The sequence below is a fragment of the Mobula birostris genome, chromosome 2 (genome assembly GCF_030028105.1).
Source record: "Mobula birostris isolate sMobBir1 chromosome 2, sMobBir1.hap1, whole genome shotgun sequence".
Classification (NCBI taxonomy): domain Eukaryota; kingdom Metazoa; phylum Chordata; class Chondrichthyes; order Myliobatiformes; family Myliobatidae; genus Mobula; species Mobula birostris.
Genome location: NC_092371.1, coordinates 125735961 through 125757644, shown reverse-complemented (window position 1 = coordinate 125757644; position 21684 = coordinate 125735961). Strand labels below are relative to the sequence as shown.

The window sequence follows — 21684 nt, the reverse complement described above, 5'->3', positions numbered from 1 at the left end:
AATAAATACACCATAAAATACAATACAGACAGAAAATTCAACATGACTCAAACAGACCAAAAATATACATGGCTCTTACATCCTACTCACTTAATTATTACACTATAATAATTACAACTACTACTAAAATAAGAGACATGAAATTTTCAAGGACAAATATCCTAACATTTAAACAAATGCCCTCTTTCTTCTTCCTTCTTCCAATCGTATCATGTAACAGCAAACTATGCCGGAGGTTGCCTGTACTTAGCCCAGTACAGAGTGATCTTTACCACCAATCTTTACAAAGTCAGTAAGTCAAGTCAAAGCTTCTAGAGCTGTATCTAGAGCAATCGCATTTTCAGAGCACAGTTCACGAACCTGACCTTGTCTTGCTATAAAGTGTCGAAGTGCATTAACAAAGGAATTTATTTCTAAAGAAGATGCCACTTCGATGTGAACAGGTCCTATAACTAGACAGATAGATATGACCCCATACTTCTTCACTGTACTTCTGCTCTTCACCTCAAAAGGTCCAAAGTAGTCCAATGGTCAAAGGTCAAAGGTACATGTTATTCTCAAAGTATGTATGTACAATACAACTCTAGTATTTGCTTTCACCAGATAGCCATCAATAACAGAAAAACACACGGTGGTTGTTGAAAACAAAAGCCATTACTTTCCCCTGAGCTGAAAAAGAAAAGGAAACAAAATTCACCAATCCCCAAAACTCCCCACCCCTTCCCTTGCAAAAACTTCAACAATAACATCAAATCCCCAGCCCCTCCTCACAAAAAACAGCGACAACAGCATCAAAATCCCCAGCCCGCTCTCTCTCACACACAAAAACAGATTCTCTCACAGAGAAAAACACCAACAAGAAGATCAAACATTAGACCCCAAATCCCCAACTACTTCCTCACATGAAACAAAACATATTGTCCACCCACCAATCGGCGACAAGAAAGAAAAACACCGGAAACTGAAGGAGGCCAACAGAAAGTATATTCCAATAATCACATAAACCTCAGAATATCAAAAACATCCTTCCGTCAGCTTTCAAGGAGAGCAGCCGCACAAACTCAGTCCTTCCTTGAAGAGCAACCACATTGATGGGTTTGAACACGAATGCCACCAACCTGGCTACTGACCCTGTGGCCTCTGTTGAGGCGACCACTGACCTCCTCCGCATTCACCTCGCTGCTTCAAAATAGAGTCATTCGTAGCCCCACGTCCTTCCTCTGGTCTTTCCCACAAGTCAGCTTGTGTTCTCAGTCCTTTTTGGGTTCCCGACTCTGGTCTTCTCCACAAGGCAGCTGTCCGGACTCAGCAGAGAACTAGATCGACATTCGATCAAATTCTGAACTACACATCATGGGCTCCAACAATTTCCACAACACAATAAAGACAAAAAGAACAAGCAGAAGACAAAGAGGAAATGAAATAATTGAAGAGACTGGCTATCTGAAAGATGTCACATGAGGAATTGTTCGCTGGCACCACCTTGACCACTCCAGCATGTGTAAATAGAGGTTCATCTGGAGAGATCCTGTCCAAAGGTAGATCTGCCATGTGCTGGCATCCTGGAGCTGTGTGCAAACAATGACAGATGATACACAGACAGAATTCTTCTTATAGCTGTATTAGCACCAGAAATCCAGTATTTTTGGTGCAACCTGGATAACATGTGGTTATTGCCACCATGTCCCAGCTCTTGAAGCACATGTCTCAGAATGATGTCTGAGATATGAAGATCTTTTGCCAGCATAACAGGATGCTTAGACTCTCCAGGTACGGCTGCCCTACTAAGCCGTTCACCAACTCTCAAGACATCAGCTTCAAATACTGGATTGAGCTTGAAAAGATGGCTGTTACTTTTCACATGTTGTCTCCTTTGCAAATTTGAGAATTCATCTGGAAATCTCTTTCCTTGGCAAAACCCAGTAATCTCCAGTGTAGCCTTTCTGAGCTCCTCCACTGAGAGGCAAACCTGGCCAATCAGACATTTGACTTTCTCAACAAAGAATACTCCTGTTGTTCTTTATCCAAGTCAGACTGAGCAAGAGTGGTGTTCAATTGCTCCCTCTTCTGATTAAGAAACAAGCATTCTAAGAATCTAGGCCACTGTCTTCCTCACGCAGGTCCAAGTCAAGAAGTGATGGATTGTACGTGTTACCATGTCCACCTTCTCGCAAACCTGCATTAGCATTCATTGTAACACTCTTCTTGACTTCCAGATCATCTACCAGAAGCTTTCCAGAAAGAATGGGATTCATAGGCTATTCCCTTTCAGGCTGAAAGGAAGATACTGAGGCCCTGACACCCATGTCCCATTCTTCAGGAATGCTTTCCCCTTCAATCTCTCGCAGCTACATCTGCCAATTTGCTTAAAGTGTTTAGACACCTCCATTAAGATGCCTGTGAGACATTAAGAATTTCTGTAAATTGTTTTCAATGAAGGTTCAGAACCAGGAAGTTTCACTCTTGATGTACATCAGCACAGAAGTACTATCAGTCCAAAACGTTGAGTCATGAAGCTGCACGTGCAAATCCTTCCTTCATAACAAGTCCATACAGCTTGTCATTATAGCAGCAGTGAGCTCCAAATGAGGGATGGAAGCTGACTTCAATGGAGCTATCCTAGATTTTCCCATGATAGAAACACTGTGCACCTGAGAGTGTGTGTTGTGCAACAACAGGTAAGTCACTGCTCCATGCTCTATCTACACTTGCATCTGTAAAGTGGCACAATTGTGCAGCAGTGACTTCTCCAAAATCCAGGTGTTTCAAGCATCTAGCCACTTTGAGGTCTTCCAACTGGAAGAGTTCTTCCAGCCAGGTTGTCCACTCATGAGCAACTGAAGTTGGTATAGTCTCATCCCAGCCATGCCCTTTCTTATGTAGACCTTGTAGGATCTACTTAGCAAATGGCACCACCAAACTCAAGATTCCTATAGGATCATGGATGGAACTAACTGTGGAGAGGATCCCCCTTTCTGGTGAGTGGTCTGTCTTCGATCGTGATCTTAAGCTTGAAAGTATAAAACTGAATGCACAATTGCACACCCAGTACTCTCTCCATTGAAGAAGTATCTTGTTCCAAATCCAAGTCCTAAGTTTTTTCACTCTTCTGGTATCACAGCTAGCACAAATCGATACAAGGTCATGATGGAGAGACAGTATTTCTTCCTCAGAGGGCACTGATACAAGACAATCATCAACATAGAAGCAATGCAAAACGTTATCCACTGTCTCATGGGTGACTGTTCTTCATTGTCCTCTGCACATGTTATAAGAGTGAAACTGGCATAGTTCAGTAATGAAGTTGCTCCAAAGAGATGTACCACCATTCTAAAGTCCACCACGTCTTGGCTGAGGTCACCATCAGGCCACCAAAGAAACCTTAGTATATCTGCATCTTCTACTGCTCCTTCAACCTGATGAAACACTGATTGAATATCTGCCATGATCACCACTGGTTCTTTTCTGAATCTCTTTTGATTTCAATCGGTGAGCTAGTAAGATCTGGTCATTCTAAAAGCTGAGCATTAAGTGATACACATCAAAGTTGCTGGCAGCAGGCCGGGCAGCATCTCTAGGAAGAGGTACAGTCGACGTTTCAGGCCGAGACCCTTCGTCAGGACTAACTGAAGGAAGAGTGAATAAGAGATTATCTCTTACTCACTCTTCCTTCAGTTAGTCCTGACGAAGGGTCTCGGCCTGAAACGTCGACTGTACCTCTTCCTAGAGATGCTGCCCGGCCTGCTGCGTTCACCAGCAACTTTGATGTGTGTTGCTTGAATTTCCAGCATCTGCAGAATTCCTGTTGTTTGCATTAAGTGATATTCCCTGAAAGATCACTGCACAGTCAAACACAACACGAACTTTCACTTTTTTAGGGTGATAAACACCATGGTGTGGAATATATCAGACATTCCCATCACTGTGTTCCAGATCTTCTGTTGCATTCTTTTAGCATAGTCTTTGGAGATGATAAATGCTGTGTAGTCAATGTAAATTGACAGATCCTTCTTAAGCCTCTTCCTTAGAATTAGAGCACAATATTCAATCTTCCAGTGTTAAAGCTCATCCAAGTTCAAAATTGAGATCCTATTAACTGTCATCTCTGGCTGTGCACACTGCTTCCATCGCCATGGTCTCCCTTCAATGGTCCATTCACAGTCTAACCCAATATTGTTCCCAATATAGGGTCCATCATTAACACAGATTATCACATGCAATGGTTCCAATGCTTTAGGCACATTTGTCCCTATCAGCAGCTCAAATTCTGAACCAATCTTTGGCAAATGGACATGCTTCAGATGGGACCATCCCGGGAAGTCATTCTGTGTAGAACGTTCCCTTTGTGGACAGGCATACTTTCCTACGTATGTTAGGTGTTAGGTAATTCACAATAGTTTTTATCATCTAAGTAAGCCATTTCCAGTCCTGAAACAATGTAGCTCCTCACAATCTTCTTTGGACCCATGGTGCGTCACAGACTGCCTGTCCTTTTTCCTGTAAGGTCCATTGTGCAGAACACTGCAGTACTTCTTTGATCTAGGAAAGCATAAGTAACCACTGTCTTGTTTCCTGTCTTAGATTTCACGTTCTGGAAATAAAAGTTTACAATCACGATTGCCAGCCTCTGTAAGACCAATAGATACCAGGCCACTACTTACTGTTGCGTCTCATTCTTTTACGGCTTGCTGTGATTCTGCACTCTTTTCATTAGAGTGAATATGAAGTATACTGGGATGCATGCCACTGCATACCTTACATGAAATATGCTTCCTGCAATTTTTGCTGATGTGTCCTAAGCCAAAACAGGCAAAGCAGACACCATTTTCTTTTAGGAAGGCAATTTTCACCCTATGAACCCTTTTATCCAGCTGAGGGCATGAATCCAATGTATGTTCACCCTCACAGAACAGACAAACTTTTTTGGCTGACGAGACCATTTCCCTTCCATTAGTTCCAGGCTCAATTTTAGCTTTACTTCTCATAGTGGCCACGGTAGTGGCAAAGTTGCTTCCTTTAGCCTTAGGACAAAATTTTGACTTAGTTTTGTTTATGCCTTTGCCTTATGCTGGTGACATAGCATCCTGCATATTCCCAAGCACTGGATGTGTAAAAATCTTTACTTGCCTTTCTATAAAATCAACATCAGTGAAAGTAATCTTATGTTTGTGCTTTTCTTACAGTTTACAGACTACCATTCTCCATTTATCCCAAAGAATATAGGGCAATTTCTTTATAACAATTGATACAGTATATTAGTAGGCATGTCCAGCTCATATGATTATCGCAGTCTCTGAGAAAATGACTGTAGTTTTAAAGAGCTTTCATGTACTCAGATTTGATAGGAACTCAAGAAAGAGCCTTTTGCAAGTGGGCGGATATAATTTTCTGTTCATTTTCAAAATGTTCCTGTAGTAAAGCCCTAGCCTTTAGATAACCTTTCTTAAGGACAACATGCCAGTAACTTCTGACAAGCTCTCTAGTGCGGCTTCTAGTGCACTGTTCAAAGAAATAGAGGCAGTCACTATAGCTGTCAGTCTTGCCTTCATCACTGTTTTCAAAAGCCACCATGAATTCATGGTATTGCAGTGGATCTCCATCAAAGATTTTAATCTCTCTTTTAAGCAAAGATGAAATGCATTTGTTATTGTACCAATGAGGTTGCTATTTCAGTTTGCTACTTCGTAATATCAATAGTACTATTTCACCACTAAGATCTAAACAAAAGTGTTTCCATGTGATAGGTTAATATCCCCATGAGCACTTTGTGCTACACGATATGACATAAGTTCAGAGTGCCTCATTAGTGCAGGCTGAGAGTAATCACTCTGAACTACCATTTAGGGGTCTTCTTCGTGTTTCACAGACATTTGAGGAACAAATAAATCAGCATTGGGTGATTTTGTTTTTCTCTGTGCTTTAACAATATAGGAACTCACACCATATGACTGTCCTGCTGGCACACTTTCAACACTCTTCACACTTGAAGTTCTGAGCACATTAATCTTAGCCATATGTGCGGCAATTTATTCCTCCAGCTTGAGCTATTCCTTCCTTTCCTGTAGATGCTCCTCTTGCTCTTCCAGCACGTCTGTCCTTCAATAATTGTTGACGTGCGATTCATGCAGTTAAATCAGCCTCTGTTTCAATGAGTGCAGAGGAGAAACTAGACACTGAAGAAGCTCTTCCTGCCACAGAACTTTGAGCACTGACATTTGACACCTTGTCTTGCGGGTCTACGTCACCCTGTGGTGCTCTGCTGTATGCATAGTCAAAACATGCTTTGGAATTTGAAAAATATCACCTGATAAAATATGAGACCCATATTTATTTGTTGCAGCAACATAACCTTTGATGTATATTGTTTGAGTCAGACCTTGCTTCATATCTTCTATGAATTAACAGCAATAGTGATCAATGCTTTAAAAGTATTGGTTCTATTTTTCTGGTTGGTCTTGGCAAGAAATGAAATTAGCATGTGATGATTCTTAGCACCAGCTTCACGGAGATTAGTCAAGTGCTCAAGATGAGATTCTTCTTGTAAGTCTTCTTTTATAAATTTCATAATATCATTAATTGGTGAAATTAAACCTTTAACTTAGTTCACATTTGTTTCATACTCCTTTTGAAGACTTTCAGTTGGATTGGCCTCAGCTTTAGCTTTCATTTCTCTTTTGCAAGCAACAACTGCAGGGTTATTGGCACCAATCCCATGCTTCGATACACTCATGTTTCTTTCTCTCATTGTGCAACTCACAATTAACTGTTTGCCCACAACACCAATGACATTCAATGCCATAAACGTAGTCAACAAACTGTCTGCACATCCACACATATAAACCACACTTAAAAAACAGCAAGAAAATCTGCAGATGCTAGAAATGCAAACAACATACATAAATTGCTGAAGGGAACAGCAAGCCAGGCAGCTTCTATGGAAAAGTAAACAGTCTCCCAGTCCTGATGAAGGGTCTCAGCCCAAAACATTGATTGTTTACTCTTTTCCATAGATGCTGCCTGGCCTGCTGAGTTCCTTCAACATTTTGTGCGTGTTGCCTGAACACCTTTCAATTCAAATGTCAGCAACTGGAATATTTCCACACTTCAATAAAACAAAGCAATGAACCCTTAGGCAAATAGCACACAATTGAGCAACAGTCCCCAGTGGGCAAGCAGTGCTAACTTTTCAAAACTGTGATCAAACCACAAACACACAACATAAATGAACAAAAGGTCACAGATAATCCTATTGCAAGCTGCTCCTATTTCCGAAGTGTTGTTCTCAGTGCTACAATAACAATTTCATCAATGGCTTCAAGGCAATCCTTTACTGTAAACTGGTGTTTGTTTGGTATAACAATTTTAAATGATGAAATGTAGTGGTTACTTGAAAACAAACCAAAGCCGCTGAGAGACTAAAGGCTGATTTATACTTGTACGTCAAATCAACGCTGTAGGTACGGCATGGCCGCAAACCCTACGCTGTACTCTACGCAAACTCTACGCTGTAGCCTAACGCGCACCTCTCCCAAAATGTAACTACGCGTTGCAGCAACGCAGACCGAAACAACTGTGATTGGTCCGCCTGGTAGCAACTCTGGCTGCAATGCTTTCCATAAAGCTTTACAGACCTCTGAAATTATGGAGGACACATTTCGCTTTTACGAAAGTCCTACATTAGTACCTGTTTTCATTAACGGAAAGAGGATTTTCGCTTTTACAGAAAAAGGCGCTCACCTTAAACTTGTTTACGCCGAGAAGGACTACCATGACCATGAAGCCTTGCACGGGCAGGTGTGTGCGCATGCGTGTACGTGCCGATTTTTTTTTAACAAATCAATTTTGGCTCAAAATTCCTGATTCTGTTAATGACACTACACTATACATACAGAAAATTCACTCTCCTTCAGTTTCAGTTACCATTGTTTGAAGTTTGAGTTTCGTCCTGTTGAAACTCAACACGAAGAAACTCAACACAGTGGCATAGAAACCCCACCGCCAACTAGTGTTTTGGCGGTGAATTGCAGAGCGACGCAGACACACCAACGCACAAGTATAAATGCTCAAACGGCATAGCCCACTTGCGTAGGCTATGGTGTAAACTAGTATGCACAATTATAAATCAGCCTTAAGCCAGGGTAATTGACACTGTATGACGCACTTACAAATAATGAATTTCCGAATTGAGAAAGGTATGTTCGATCCTTTATTATGAAACCAGCAAAGACAAATGGTCTTGCAGCAATAAAAAACTAACAAAACTAAACTAGCAATATTAAGTGGTATAATAGCATAATTAGCTTAACTAAGCATTCCAATTGGTGTTTCAATAATGATTCAATTATGGAAGTGACAAAGATAGCGATTATCAGAATTAGTATTCTATCTGTATTTAAGTGGTCAATAAAATTTCTCTGCGCTTTAACCCCTCTCCACGAGACTAAACTAAATAACTAACTAAGACAAAGCAAGAATACTTAACTATAAATACGAAAAAGTCTGAAGATGGCTGGAAATCCAAAGCAACACACAGAAAATGCTGGAGGAACTCAGCAAGTCTATGGAACTCAGCAAATGTATGGAAATGAATAAAGTTGATGTTTCGGGCTAAAATCCTTCTTCAGGTATGAGACGTCACAATAAGTAACTCTACTCATTTGCTTCTACCACACCCCAGTCCATGTGACAGAATATCACAATAAAAGTTATACAAAATACAATATAAACAGGAAGCTGATACATGGCTCCAATGGGCAGAAAGCAGATACATAACCCCTACACAAGGTGGTAAATTTTCTTCATTCATTTCTGTAACTCATTATTTTTATACAGCCATATTTTCTTCGGGAGAATGTTGTTATTTCCTGTTGAAAGATGCATGTGACTATCGGTAGAGGGGTAGCACTTCTATCTCACTTACGCCTGGGGATTGAACCAAACAAAAATCTGGCACATTTTGTCACCGTCTGAGCATTCAGTAACAAAACCAAATGGAACAAAATAGAGGCGGTAGAACGTATCTGTTTGTTACACAGGTAACATCAGATACATCATGAGCTAGGTTCTAGAGTAACACACACAAAATGCTGGAGGATCTCAGCAGGCCAGGCAGCATCTATGGAAAAAAACACAATCAATGTTTTGGGCCGAAATCCTTCAGCAGGACTGGAGAATAGAAGGCTGAGGAGTAGATTTGAAAGGTGGGGGGAGGGGAGAGAGAAACGCCAGGCGATAGGTGAAACTTGGTGGAGGAGGAATGAAGTAAAGAGCTGAGAAGTTGATTGGTGAATATATTAGCAATATATTCCATAATATCAATGAAAATATACACCCAAAGGAAGATAAATACTTTGACTTCATTGAGATAGACAACTAAAGAGGGGAAATGGAACCAGCAAAATTTGTGAGTTGGTGGTATCTTGGTCAAACCATTGGCCCACAACGCTTGTGCCTAACATGATGCCAATATAAAATAATTCCATCTCTGCCAGCACATGGTCTATATCCTACTATCTTCTATGTAACTGTCTCAATGCCTCTAAAACATTGCCATATTATTTGCTTCAACCACTCCCCCTGAAAACTTGCTTCATAAATCTCCTTCTATCCTCCTTAAACCTATGCTCTCTATTGTTTGATATTTGTGGAAAAGCCTTTGACTATCTACCCTACTTAGGACTCTCATAATTTTACACACTTCTCTCAGGTCTCCCCTTTATTCTCCGATGCTCCAGAGAAAACTATTAAAGTATGTCCACCTTTCCTGACAGCTAATATTCTTTAATATAGGCATCATCTTGATGAACATCTGCATTCTCCCCAAAACTGTAAAGTCGAAATCAAAGCTAAAGTAATTGCAGCGGCATCACAAGCACATGGCGTCATAGAAGCAACATTCACAAGAAAAACATAAATTAAATATATATCATGCACAATTTTTACAGAAAAGAACACCATTTAAAAAAACACGAAGACTGCTTTAGTGCAATAGGTTCAAAGTGGCTATGGTATTGCGAAACTGTAGTGACTAGGGTTGTGCTGGTAGGTTCAAGACTGATGGTTAGAGAGAAGTTACTGTTCTTAAACTGGAGGTGTAAAGACTTCAGGATCCTGTGACCCTCCACATCCTTTCTGTCATGTGGTGGCCAGACCTGTACAAAATACACCAAATGTAGTCTAACCAAACCAATATAAAATTTTTGCACCTTGCTTTTTTTCTCTTATTGCTTGAAATTTTCTCTACATTGTAATGTCCTCATTGAGTAGACCAAGCTCACAAATCTTCAACAATGCTGTCTCAGAAGCATTTTTCATTCAGTACCATAGAATGGTTACAGCATGGAAGGAGGTCATTCAGTTCATTAGTTGATTGAGGCTCTATACAAGAGTAAAACAACAAACCCCATAAAAAGTAGCCTTTAAGTTTCTGCTTCTCACCATCCTGTCACCACCTCCACTTATCTATCTCAATTTGCCTCTTTTTTTTTTACGTCTGCCTTCATTTATCATCCAACTATTTCTTCTCTCCTAACTCCAACCCTTCCCTCCCCCACTTGGCAGATGTCATCATTCACCCCTCTTCAATCCAACAATGACCTCTGGCTCCTGTTTCATCTCTCCACTCTGCTGCAGGGTTTTGATGCAAAACATCAACATTCCCTTTCCTCACATAGATGCTTTTCAACCAGCTGAGCTCCTGCAGCAGACTGTATAAATAGCAACATCTGCAGTCTCTTGTGCCTCCAGTCCCATTTCTGTGCCCTCTTTCCATATCTTTACAAATTCTTTCCTTTCAGTTACTTATTCATTCACAGTATTACAACTGATTTTGCCTTCATATCTATTCCTGATCCTACCAAACTGTCAATTTATTTTTATTTACATCAGTGTGTTTTTTTTTTGCCAATCACTTTCATCCCCAGTCAGTGATCTGTCTGCCAATGGAAAATGTTTTTTTTTTATCTAATCTGTCTATACCCTTCACAGTTTTAAATACCTCTGTCTGACCCCTCACTATATTGTTTGCTTTGATGACAATATTTAAGACAAGGTTGGATGGATTTTTGGTTATGCGGAAATGGCAGGTAGGTGGAGGTGAGTCCATGGCCAGATCAGCCATGAACTTATGGAATGGCGGAGCAGGCTTGATGGACCGGATGGCCTACTCCTGCTCTTATTTCTCACGTTCTTATGCTCTTATGTGAACAACCTCAGTCCTGTTGAAGGGTCTTGGCCCAAAACATCAACTGTACTTTTTTCCATAGATGCTGCCTGGCCTGCATTTTGTGTGTGTTGTTTGGTATTCTGGCATCTTCAGATTTTTTCGTTTGTGATTGAACCTCTGGTTCTTCTAGTTTATCCACACAACTAAAGTCACTCACCCTGAAATCATTTTAGTAAGTTTGTTCTGTGAATTTCTATAGTCTGCATATCTTCTTATCTATGATCCTTACTTTTAAGTAATAATCAGTAATATCCACTGTTACGTAAGCATGAAGCAAGAACTACAAATGAGTAGTATTATTAAATGTTTTTACTGAGTTTTGTTAAGGGAGTGCCTTCTACAAACAGGAGGCCCAATCGACTTACCCTATGATTGAGCAAAACGGTTCACCTATTAATAAGCAATTGATTGACTGCTGTATAGTTTGAACTCCATTGATTTTCTAGTCATAAATTGACCATTTTCCTTTGATTCTTACCACGGATTAAGCAGATCAAATTTTCTATTCTCCTTAAGATTTAAATGTTTTTACCCACCATTATGAAGTATGCCAAGCATCTTCCTAAAATCCATGCAGACTATATCAGATGTTGGCCTCCATTGTTGTAACTTCAAGAACACTATTTCCTCTTGCTCGTTATATATAAAAAACTTTGGATTTTACGCCCTCTCTAGGGTTTCATACTTTTCCTTTTAAATTCACTCCTACACTATTAATACACTTTTTAGGGTTTCTGCAATATTAAAACTCTAGCATACAGTGTACCTTCCCTGTTTTGCCTTGTCCTGTTTTGTATCTCATCTTCCAGATTTGACAAAACCACCTTTTGCTTTATTTCTCGGAACATAGTGCCCCTGAATCCCTTTCTTAAATTACTCTTAGACTGATTCACCTCATGAAACTATTTCTTGAATACTTTTGCTAAGTCACTTCACAGTCTATTAAAATTAGCCTTACCACAGTTTAGAATCCCGACTCCAATTTTGCGGCTGCAAGGTCCTGCAATTCCTCTTCATCTTATTTTTTTTTTGCATTTATTTAACATATTACCTTATCACAAAGAAGAGGGCTTTTCAGTCTATTGAATCCACGCTGGGCTTTCAGAATACTCCCATCAGTCCTATTTCCTTTCAATCTAGTCTCTCCCGCATGCTTATCACTTACTTACTGCCACTGGTGTATAGGGCAGCAATTAAGGTCCTCTATCTCTGGTGGTGTTCAGGGCTTCCTTCATATCAGTAGCCTCCACTTGGTGTTCACGACTCTCAGTCATGCAAGTCCAGGATGGAGACTCAGGAATGCCACTCAGATGTAGGATGATTCTTCATTGCTGTTTTTGTAACAATTTTGTTTCACCCGTTAGTGCTAGCACTGAGCTGAACCCCCAGACCTGGAGGACTGATGGACCACTATTAGTCTGGCCTCTACCCTTTGACCTGTTTGGCATGCGTGACCCTACCAAGAGCCAAAGCATAAAGCCCTGAATCCAGCCAACATAGCTTTCTGGGCCATTGAAGCACGCAAGCCTCCAAGCCACAACAAGGTGTGGTCCTCTTAGAGGTACATGCTCATCAACTTCTTTCTTATTCTTCTACCATCCACTCATACTAGAGACAAACAAAAAGAGAAACACAGATGCAGGATATCCTAAACAGAAACTGCAGGAAAATCTTAGTAAGTCAGGGAACATCCATAGAAAGAGAAGCATTAATATTTCAGATTTGAGATCTTCCATCAGAATTAAGAATGAAAAGAAAAACAGGTTAGCTGTAGTAGCCAAGAGGTGGGGGAAAGTGATAGGTGGAACAAAAAAAAGAACTTCTCTTATAAGGGAAAATAATGTGGCCAAAACGAGGTAGTTGCTATCTGGGTCCGACTGTATAATCAAGGTGACTGAGACATAACATTACAAGGGTAACCTACAGAGGCCATTTAACTAACCAACCATGCTTTTAGGATACAAGAGAAAACCAGAACATCCAGAGGAAATCCACACAGTCACAGCAAAAACAAGCAAATTTCACACAGACAGCACCAACATCCAGGATCAAACCTAGAGCTGTCAGGTGGCAGCGCTACCTGCTATACCACTGTGCTCAGTGTCCACCAAGTTGATGAGTATCTCCCTGTAAATGCATCTCACAAAATTAATTGCATCAGTCTTCTCTGGATTGAATTCCATTTGACATTTTTCTGTCTAATGGACCTGAACACCATTATTTTTCTGCAGTATCAAACCTGGCCCCCGACTGCCAAGCAAAGTGTCCTTTTCCACATTATGCTAAATTTAGCTCAGATACAACTTATTAGCACAAGCGTGGCCTAATACTGATACTTCTTCCATTTTCCTAGCTTGATTCCCCTAAGCTGTCCAAAGCTTCATCTCACCTTGTCGGGCTTCATCAGGTTCACACCCAATGGTCTGTTTGCCTTTCTAGCGTTTTCGTTCAACTGACATAGCCTCATTTGATTATCTCTTACGTATATCATCACTTTTCACCACCTCGATTGTTCCTTTAATCAATATTACCAACTACTCCTCCCACTCATTCTCTTAATCCCTCTATTTCATCTGAGAACTTGTAAAAGCATTAAACTGCTATTCCTATCCATATTTAAGCTATGAATCAATAATATGTATAATTGATACTGAAACATGACAATCTGTACTTTTATTTCCTCTACCTAACTCATTTCAATCCTTATATTTAGGTATATATCATTAAGCATAACTAAACTTATTGTCTATTTCTCAACCATTGTTTATTCTGCCTTTGAAACTCCTTCCTAATCTTTGCCTTCCCATTTCCAACCCTATTTGTCTTCCTTCCAAATCTAGAAGCAGCGAAACCTCCACAAAAAGGTATTGGCTCTGAACATGCTGAGGTACAATACTTTTGGACTGTACAAGATTCACCATCTTCAAATCCAGTATCACTGTCCCAAGAATCCAAAATTCTTTCCCTGGCACCATGTGTCCAGCCATACCCTACTATGTTCCATAATATTTTTGACTTTAACTGATTTTTAATTTCTGGGCACTTTCTAAATCTCTCCCTACTGAATTTCATTTCTAATTTAATTTCTAATTTATCTAGAAAACAAGTCTGTACAGCCTGGTAAAAGAGAAGAGACAGAACTTGATGGTAAATACAGTAAAAGACAATAGAAACAAGTTATTCTGATAGACTTCAGTTTACAGTATTACTCCTCCCAAATATAACTACTTTATATTCCTTCTACTCACTGTTGGATTAAGAATTAATTTCATTTCAAATAAATATTTACTGTGTTAGGCAGCAGACTGTTTATGAGTCAGCAGATTGCATATTTTTCAGCTGATTCAGAAACTGCTGCTTTATTATTTTATAAACCTTATAGAGGCTCATGAGAGATACAGGTAAGGTGGATGGTCACAGTCTTTTACCCCAGGTAGGGGAGTCTAAAATTAGATGGCATATGTTAAAGATGAAATGGGAAAGATTTGAAGGGCACTTGAGGGGCATCTTTTTCACAAAAGGGGGTGGTGGTTATATGGAATGAGCTACCAGAGGGAACAGTAAAGTGAGTACAATTACATTGTATAGAAGACTTCTGGATAGGTACATGGATTGGAAAGGTTTATGGGCCAAATACAAGCAAATAGTACTAGTTCAGGAAGGCACCTTGTCAGCATGGATGAGTTGGGCCGAAGCGCTTACTGCATCCTGAATAAACCTATGACCCTCTTCCTCCTGATTTTCACTTTAATGGATCTGAAGAGGTAGAGATGAAGTAAATGTTTGCACTAAGTGTGTACAAAGCTGCAATTATGAAAGGAATAGCAATTAATATATTCAAGAGTGATGAAATCACAATTTATTTCCACCTAGAGAGGTTGAGATAGATAACACAGAAAAAACAATCACTTAATACTTGGGTAGTGTGATATGAACGGACATTAGAAGGAAAGTTTGTGTAGAGCATAAACATAAGGTTCATCCATACCAAACAGCTTGTTTGTTTGTAGTATATGGTTTTCTTTGGAATAGCCCATTTTAATTACGCTTTGTAAAGGCAGTATTAATTCATATTCTTAAACCCCAGCAGACATTGCTGCAAAAGTATTGTTATTGAATCTACTGAATTTTGATCCAACTGCTGGATTAATAGTATAATTCAAAACATATCAAACAGGCCCAGTCCCTGGCTCACGTCCTGATGTAGGGACACAAAGTATTGCAAGGACACTAAGAATTGGATGGACCTCTAATTTAACTTGTATCTTCAACCGTAGCCTTGGTAGCTCTCCTCCCAGTAACTATGAGCTTGTTCTGGGGATTCCTGAGGATTGATGGAAAGCTCATGGCATGGGAAACATAGAAACATAGAAAACCTAAAGTAAGTGTCATTTTGTTAGATGGTGCAGAAGCAGGGCTACATGTAGATGGGAAGATCCTTCCTAAACACAGTAAAATGGCATTTCTTAGATATACTCATTCTTTCCTTTATTTGCACTTTTTTCATTTCCTTTCTTGAAATGACACCAAACTTGCACAGACATTTTGAGCTTCAATGAAGCAGCTTTTTCAGACACTCTGCTTTGATAAGGGGCCTCATTCAACTTGTTTGTTCACCTCATTAAAGATTTCCTTAAACTCATCTTCACTCTTCACCAATTTACCAAAAGAAAAATTGAACAAAATTGTTAGTTATTAAGACTTTGTGCTGTGGCTAAACCAGCAGGTTTTTCATACTTACAGGAGTTTGAGAAATTATACTCAAAATCACCAATGTTTATTTACTAGTTTATTCATAAATATATTCCATTGAAGGCAACAATATCAGCTGGTACAGTAATTTAGTTTTGTAACTGGCTCACTTTCTTCAGAAAAAAATAAATATATTAATGAATTAAGATTAGAAAACAGTGAACAATTGTTGAATTATTTACTTAAAAAGCAGTCTTTGAACATGCATTCTAGATTATACTACTCAGATCCACTGCATTTTTCAATGAGCAAACTGAATTTCATACCAGCGAAAAATTAAGTTTGAATTTAAGAATTAGGAGAATAGTAATCAATGCCACTTTCCAAGCCCGCTATTCAATTAGATCACAGCTGAGCTGATCTTTGGCTTTAATTGCACTTAGCTGTCCAATCCCCAATAGATCAAAAATCTATTTACCTTAATCTCCAAAACACAATGCTTCAAACTCCACTGCTCTCCAGAGTAGATTTCCAAAGGTTCAAACTCTCCAAAAGAAGTAATTACTCCTCAATTTAGTATCGTAGCTAGCCACTTACTCTGAGATTATGGCCCCTCCTTCTAGACTTCCTCCCCCTCAAGTGGGAACATCCCAACATCTAGCCTGTCAAGGCCTCTCAGAAGCTTATGTTGGGTAGTCATCAAGTAACGGGTAATGGACAGTCAGATACCACGAAGTATTGCCATGAAATTAATTGATGGAAATGTGAAGAATGCTTGTCAAAATTAACTAACAAACAACCATTTTCAAAAACACAATCAAATGTTATGGCACTTACCTATTCTCCTGCAAATGAAGGCTGAGTCAGATCCTGAGGAGCTTGTGTTACTGGTGGATCTAACTTCAGAAAGGCATTTTGACTGATGGCTTGGGTTGAGCTCCTTTGAGGACTGGGCACTAGAGGGAGGTATATTCTTATAGTTGTCTAAGTTTATTTTGCTGATGGCATCCTGTGCCCTCTTCTTCTCTTTTTTTAACATGTTCACTAAAATATCTAAAGTATTCAATCAAGGAGGACAACTGTTGTATTTGAAGCAACTGGCAATTTAAATGACTACTCTATACATTTCAACAATACTGGAAACGGATGAAATGTTATTAGTACAAGAAAACTAAAAATAAGACATGGGAAAAAGTTGATTACATTTAAGTAAGAAAATGGCAATGATAAAGAACCTAGAATAACCTGAAATATTCCTAGTAAACTACAAATATTTTAATCACTGTTTGGTAAGGCTTTAGATACTAAATTGAAAACAATTGATGCCACAAAGGTGGGGGACCCAGAAACCTGCAGAGTTGAAGGTCCCAGCGGCCACATATTTTAATTCCACGTCCCATTCCCATTCTGATATGTCCATCCACTGTCAAGATGAAGCCACAGTCCCATTCCCATTCTGATATGTCTTCTACTGTCAAGATGAAGCCACACTCAGATTGGAGGAACAACACCTAATATTCCGTCTGGGTAGCCTCCAACCTGATGGCATGAACATTGACTTCTCTAACTTCTGTTAATGCCCCACTCCCCTTTGTATCCCATCTGTTATTTATTTATTAATTATTATTATTAATCTTTTTTTTTTCTTTCTCTCGCTCTTTCTCCTTTTTCTCCATCTGTCCCTCTCACTATACTCCTTGCCCATCCTCTGGGCATCCCCTCTCCCCCTTTCTTTCTCCCTAGGCCTCCTGTCTCATGGTCCTCTTATAACCCTTTTGCCAATCAACTTTCCAGTTCTTAGCTCCATCCCTCCCCCTCCTGTCTTCTCCTATCATTTCGGATCTCCCCCTCCCCCACCCACCTTCAAATCTCTTACTATCTCTTCTTTCAGTTAGTCCTGACGAAGTGCCTCGGCCCAAAACGTCGACTGTACCTCTTCCTATAGATGCTGCCTGGCTATGTGTGTTGCTTGAAATTCCAGCATCTGCAGAGTTCCCCGTGTTTGAGTTGAATGAAGGCTCACATAATTTGTGGAAAAGTTACTGAAACTTATCAATAATGGTACAGCAACAGAAGACTTGAACGATGAGTGGAGAAGAGAGTTAGTATGGATATTTAAAGGTCAATTCGGACTCATTAAGTTGATGAAGTCATTAAAAAGACATGCAGTGTTATTTAATAAGCATTAGCTTTATGGTGTCCAGAAGGCTTTTTTTAATATAACATTCTGCACAAGGGAACATAAACAAAATAAAACTGAACATCGAACATGTTACAGGGAATTATTCACTGAAAAGCAGGAGACTAGGAACAGACCGACCGCTAACATAATAGACAGGGAAACATTCAATGGATATTATGAAGACTTTTAGAAGATACTTGATTGTGTTCTGTGTGAATATTAGTTGTGGAAATATACAGTACTGCGCAAAAATCTTAAGATGTAAATATATAGCTAGGGTGTCTAAGACCTTTGCAGAGTACTATAGTAATTTTATGTTTACACTGTACAGTTGCCATACAGGAAAACAGATTTCATGATATATGTGAGTGATGATAAACCTGATTCTGATCTCTTCCTCTCTTGTGGACAGAAAGTGGGAGAGTGCAGGGAGAGGGGAATCATGGATGGTTTAGGGGAAGGGAGAAGGGAAGGAGTGGGAAGCACCAGGGAGACATTCTGTAATGATCAATAAACCAATTGTTTGGAATCAAATGACTTTGCCTGATGTTTCGGGGCTGGGAGTGTCTGCACCCACTCCACCCCCGCCCCGGCACTCTTTCTCTGCCACCTGTCCCACACCTCTCCCGTGACGCTCCACCATTCATCACTCCCAACATTCTTTGCTTCCGCCAGATTTACAAGCTCTCTCTCCACTCCATGATGACAAATACAGTATTGCACATACATCTTAAGACACCCTGGCTATATATATGAGCCTAAGATTTTTGCACAGTACTGTAAAGCTGAAGCAGCAGTAATGTTATGATACATGATTGATTGCCACTTAGAATACAGCAATAATATTCCAACATGGTTAAATGTGCTGCCCTTGATAGTGAAAAAAATCAACTATACAAGGAGGGTTTTTGTAGTAATTATATATGGCCGTAGTATGACTTTCCCTCGAGATTTGTATGCAGCTAGAAAATATAACATTGAACAGTATAGCACAGGAACAGGCCCTTGGGCCCATAGTGTTATGCTAAGCTAATTAAAGAGTAATTAAGTGCCTAACTAATCACTTCTGCCCATACAATGTCAATATCCCTGCATTCTCTGCACATTTAGGTATCTGTCCAAAAGCCTTGGCAACATATTCTGGGTACTCACCACCCTCTGTGTGAAAGACATATCCTGCATTGTTTTACCTTGTAAGTACCTCAACAGACTGTTGTAATGAACTCACTCGTATGAATGGCATGCAGGACAAGTATTTCACTGTATCCTGGTATATGTGACAATAATAAACCATTTTACGAATTTATCGATTTTGTATTACCTCAATCCACTGATGTAATGCTATCATCGAATAGCGGAGCAGACTCCATGGGCTGAATAGACTAGTTCTGCTCCTATGTCTTATAGCCCTTATGCTAATGAAATTATTTGCATAGATTGCATGCAAAACAAATTTTTTGGTGTACCATGGTACATGTGACAATATAACCAATATATCAACCTTCCTTTAGATGGTGTCACTGAAGGAAAGAGCCAAAGATAGAGTTTTAAATCATTCAAAATAACTGTTAGTTCAAGAAGATTAATCCAAACATAAAAAGGATACTAATTTCATTATCTCTTTGCTGCAATAATTCTCTTAATTTTATCTCTGCGTCGTTGACAACATCTTCATTAGTATCAGGGAGTGAGACATCATTTTCTATATTCAAGCCCGGTGTACACCGCTGCAACTCTTTCGCCAAACTCTGGGATAAGAGAAGGAAGTGGGTAAATAATACGATACTGCCCTTTTCTTTCCAAAGCTTAACATTCCACATTCTACTCAGAATCGATTATAAATACTTGGCTATTTTCCAGATTATTTTTGGAATTTGATCAGCTTCTCCCTTTAACAGGATTAGAAAAATAAAAGCACCTGGCCAATAAATAATATGTCATGAGTCAATATTTGTGTACACTAATGTGAAAAATAATCAGGCTATCATTTGCAATGCATAACGTGTGAGCTCCACGAAATCCACACTTTTCCTTAAAAATAATGGACTCCTCCTCTTATATCTTCACCTATGTATGCATGACCCACAAAGAGCTAACAGAGTGGCAATCCCTACAAACCACAGCTTACCTGTGTATCTCCTTACATGCAGAAAGTCCACTGAATGTGAGCAGTGTACGACTTATTGGACAGCACTGGACACCTTTACAGCTTAAACCCAAAAGAATGCACCAGTGCGAGCATCGATGAGATCTTCAATGTCTCACTGCTGCAGTTAGAGGCTGTCACGTACTTCAAAAGGGCATCAATCATAGAGGTGCCAAAGATGAGCATGGTGAGCTGCCTCAACAACTGACACTCAGTTGCACTCACATCTATTGTGCTGAAGCACTTTGAGAGGTTGGTGAAGGCTAGAATAAACTCCTGCCTGAGCAAGGACTGGACCTGCTGCCATTTGCCTACCACCACAACAGGCCTGCCGTGGATATAATCTCACTGGCTCTCTGCTCAGCCTTGAACCACCTGCGCAACAGCAATACCCACACAGGCTACTGTTTATCTATTACAGCTTGGCATTCAATGCCATCATTATTACTAATCAACAAGCTTCAAAATGTGGATTCTGTACTGCCTTCTGCAATGAGATTCTTGGCTTCCTCATTGAGAGGACAAAGTCAGTGTGGATCGATAATAACATTCTCCTCCTCGCTGAGGATCAACACAGGTGACACCTCAAGGACACAGGCATAGCTCAATGCTCTACTCTTTCGACACTCCTACTAGGCAGCTAGGCATACACCACTGGTTTTGTTTGAATGTCCAATGGCAATAAACTGGCTTACAGGAGCAAAATAGATTAGCTTGTTGAATGGTGTCATAACATAATCTTGCACAACGTCAACAAGACCAAGGAATTGATTGTGGACTTCAAGAAGGAGAAGCTGAAAGAACACAAACAAACCCTCATTGAGGGGTCAGCAGAGGAAAGGGTGAGCAGATTTAGGTTCCTGGGCTTCAACATCTCAAAAGGTTTATCCTGATCCCAACATACTGCTGAAATCACAAAGATTTCTGTGGCATGTACCATGTACAGCATTCTAACAGAATGTATCACTACCTGGTATGGAGGCTCCAAAAGAAGCTGTCATCATCATGGGCACAACCCTCCCCACCATCAAGGACATCTTTAAAAGGTTGTCCTTCAAGAAGACAACATCCATTATTAAGGATTTTCACCACTAGGGAAATGCTCTCGTCTCATTACTACCATTAGGGAGGAGATACAGGACCTTTTTTCTTTTAATTCATTTACGGGATGTGAGCATCGCCAGCTAAGCTAGCATTTTTTGCCCCATCCCTAGTTGCCCTTCAGAAGGTGGTGATGAGCTGCCTTCTTGAACTGCTGCGGTCCCTGAAGTGAAGGTACACCCACAGTGCTGCTAAGGAGGGAATTCCATATTTATGACCTAGCGATGATGAAGGAACAGGGATATGTTTCCAAGTCAGGGTGGTGAATGACTTGGAGGGGGACTTCTAAGTGATGGTGTTCCCAGGTAACTGCAGTTCTCATCCTTTTAGATGGTAGTG

The 21684-nt window shown here is 40.0% G+C and overlaps 1 protein-coding gene across 5 annotated transcripts in view; it reads right to left on the bottom strand.

Moving 5' to 3' along the window:
- The window catches only part of kif6 (kinesin family member 6), a 610920-nt gene that overhangs the window by 371659 nt on the left and 217577 nt on the right, over positions 1-21684 (bottom strand). For all 5 annotated transcript variants that reach the window (XM_072247507.1, XM_072247523.1, XM_072247530.1 and 2 more), the window contains exons 12-13: positions 19705-19846; positions 16754-16969 (exon numbers count right to left, since the gene is read on the bottom strand). In XM_072247507.1, the coding sequence (XP_072103608.1) occupies positions 16754-16969; positions 19705-19846 (358 nt within the window). The remainder of the gene's footprint in view (positions 1-16753; positions 16970-19704; positions 19847-21684) is intronic.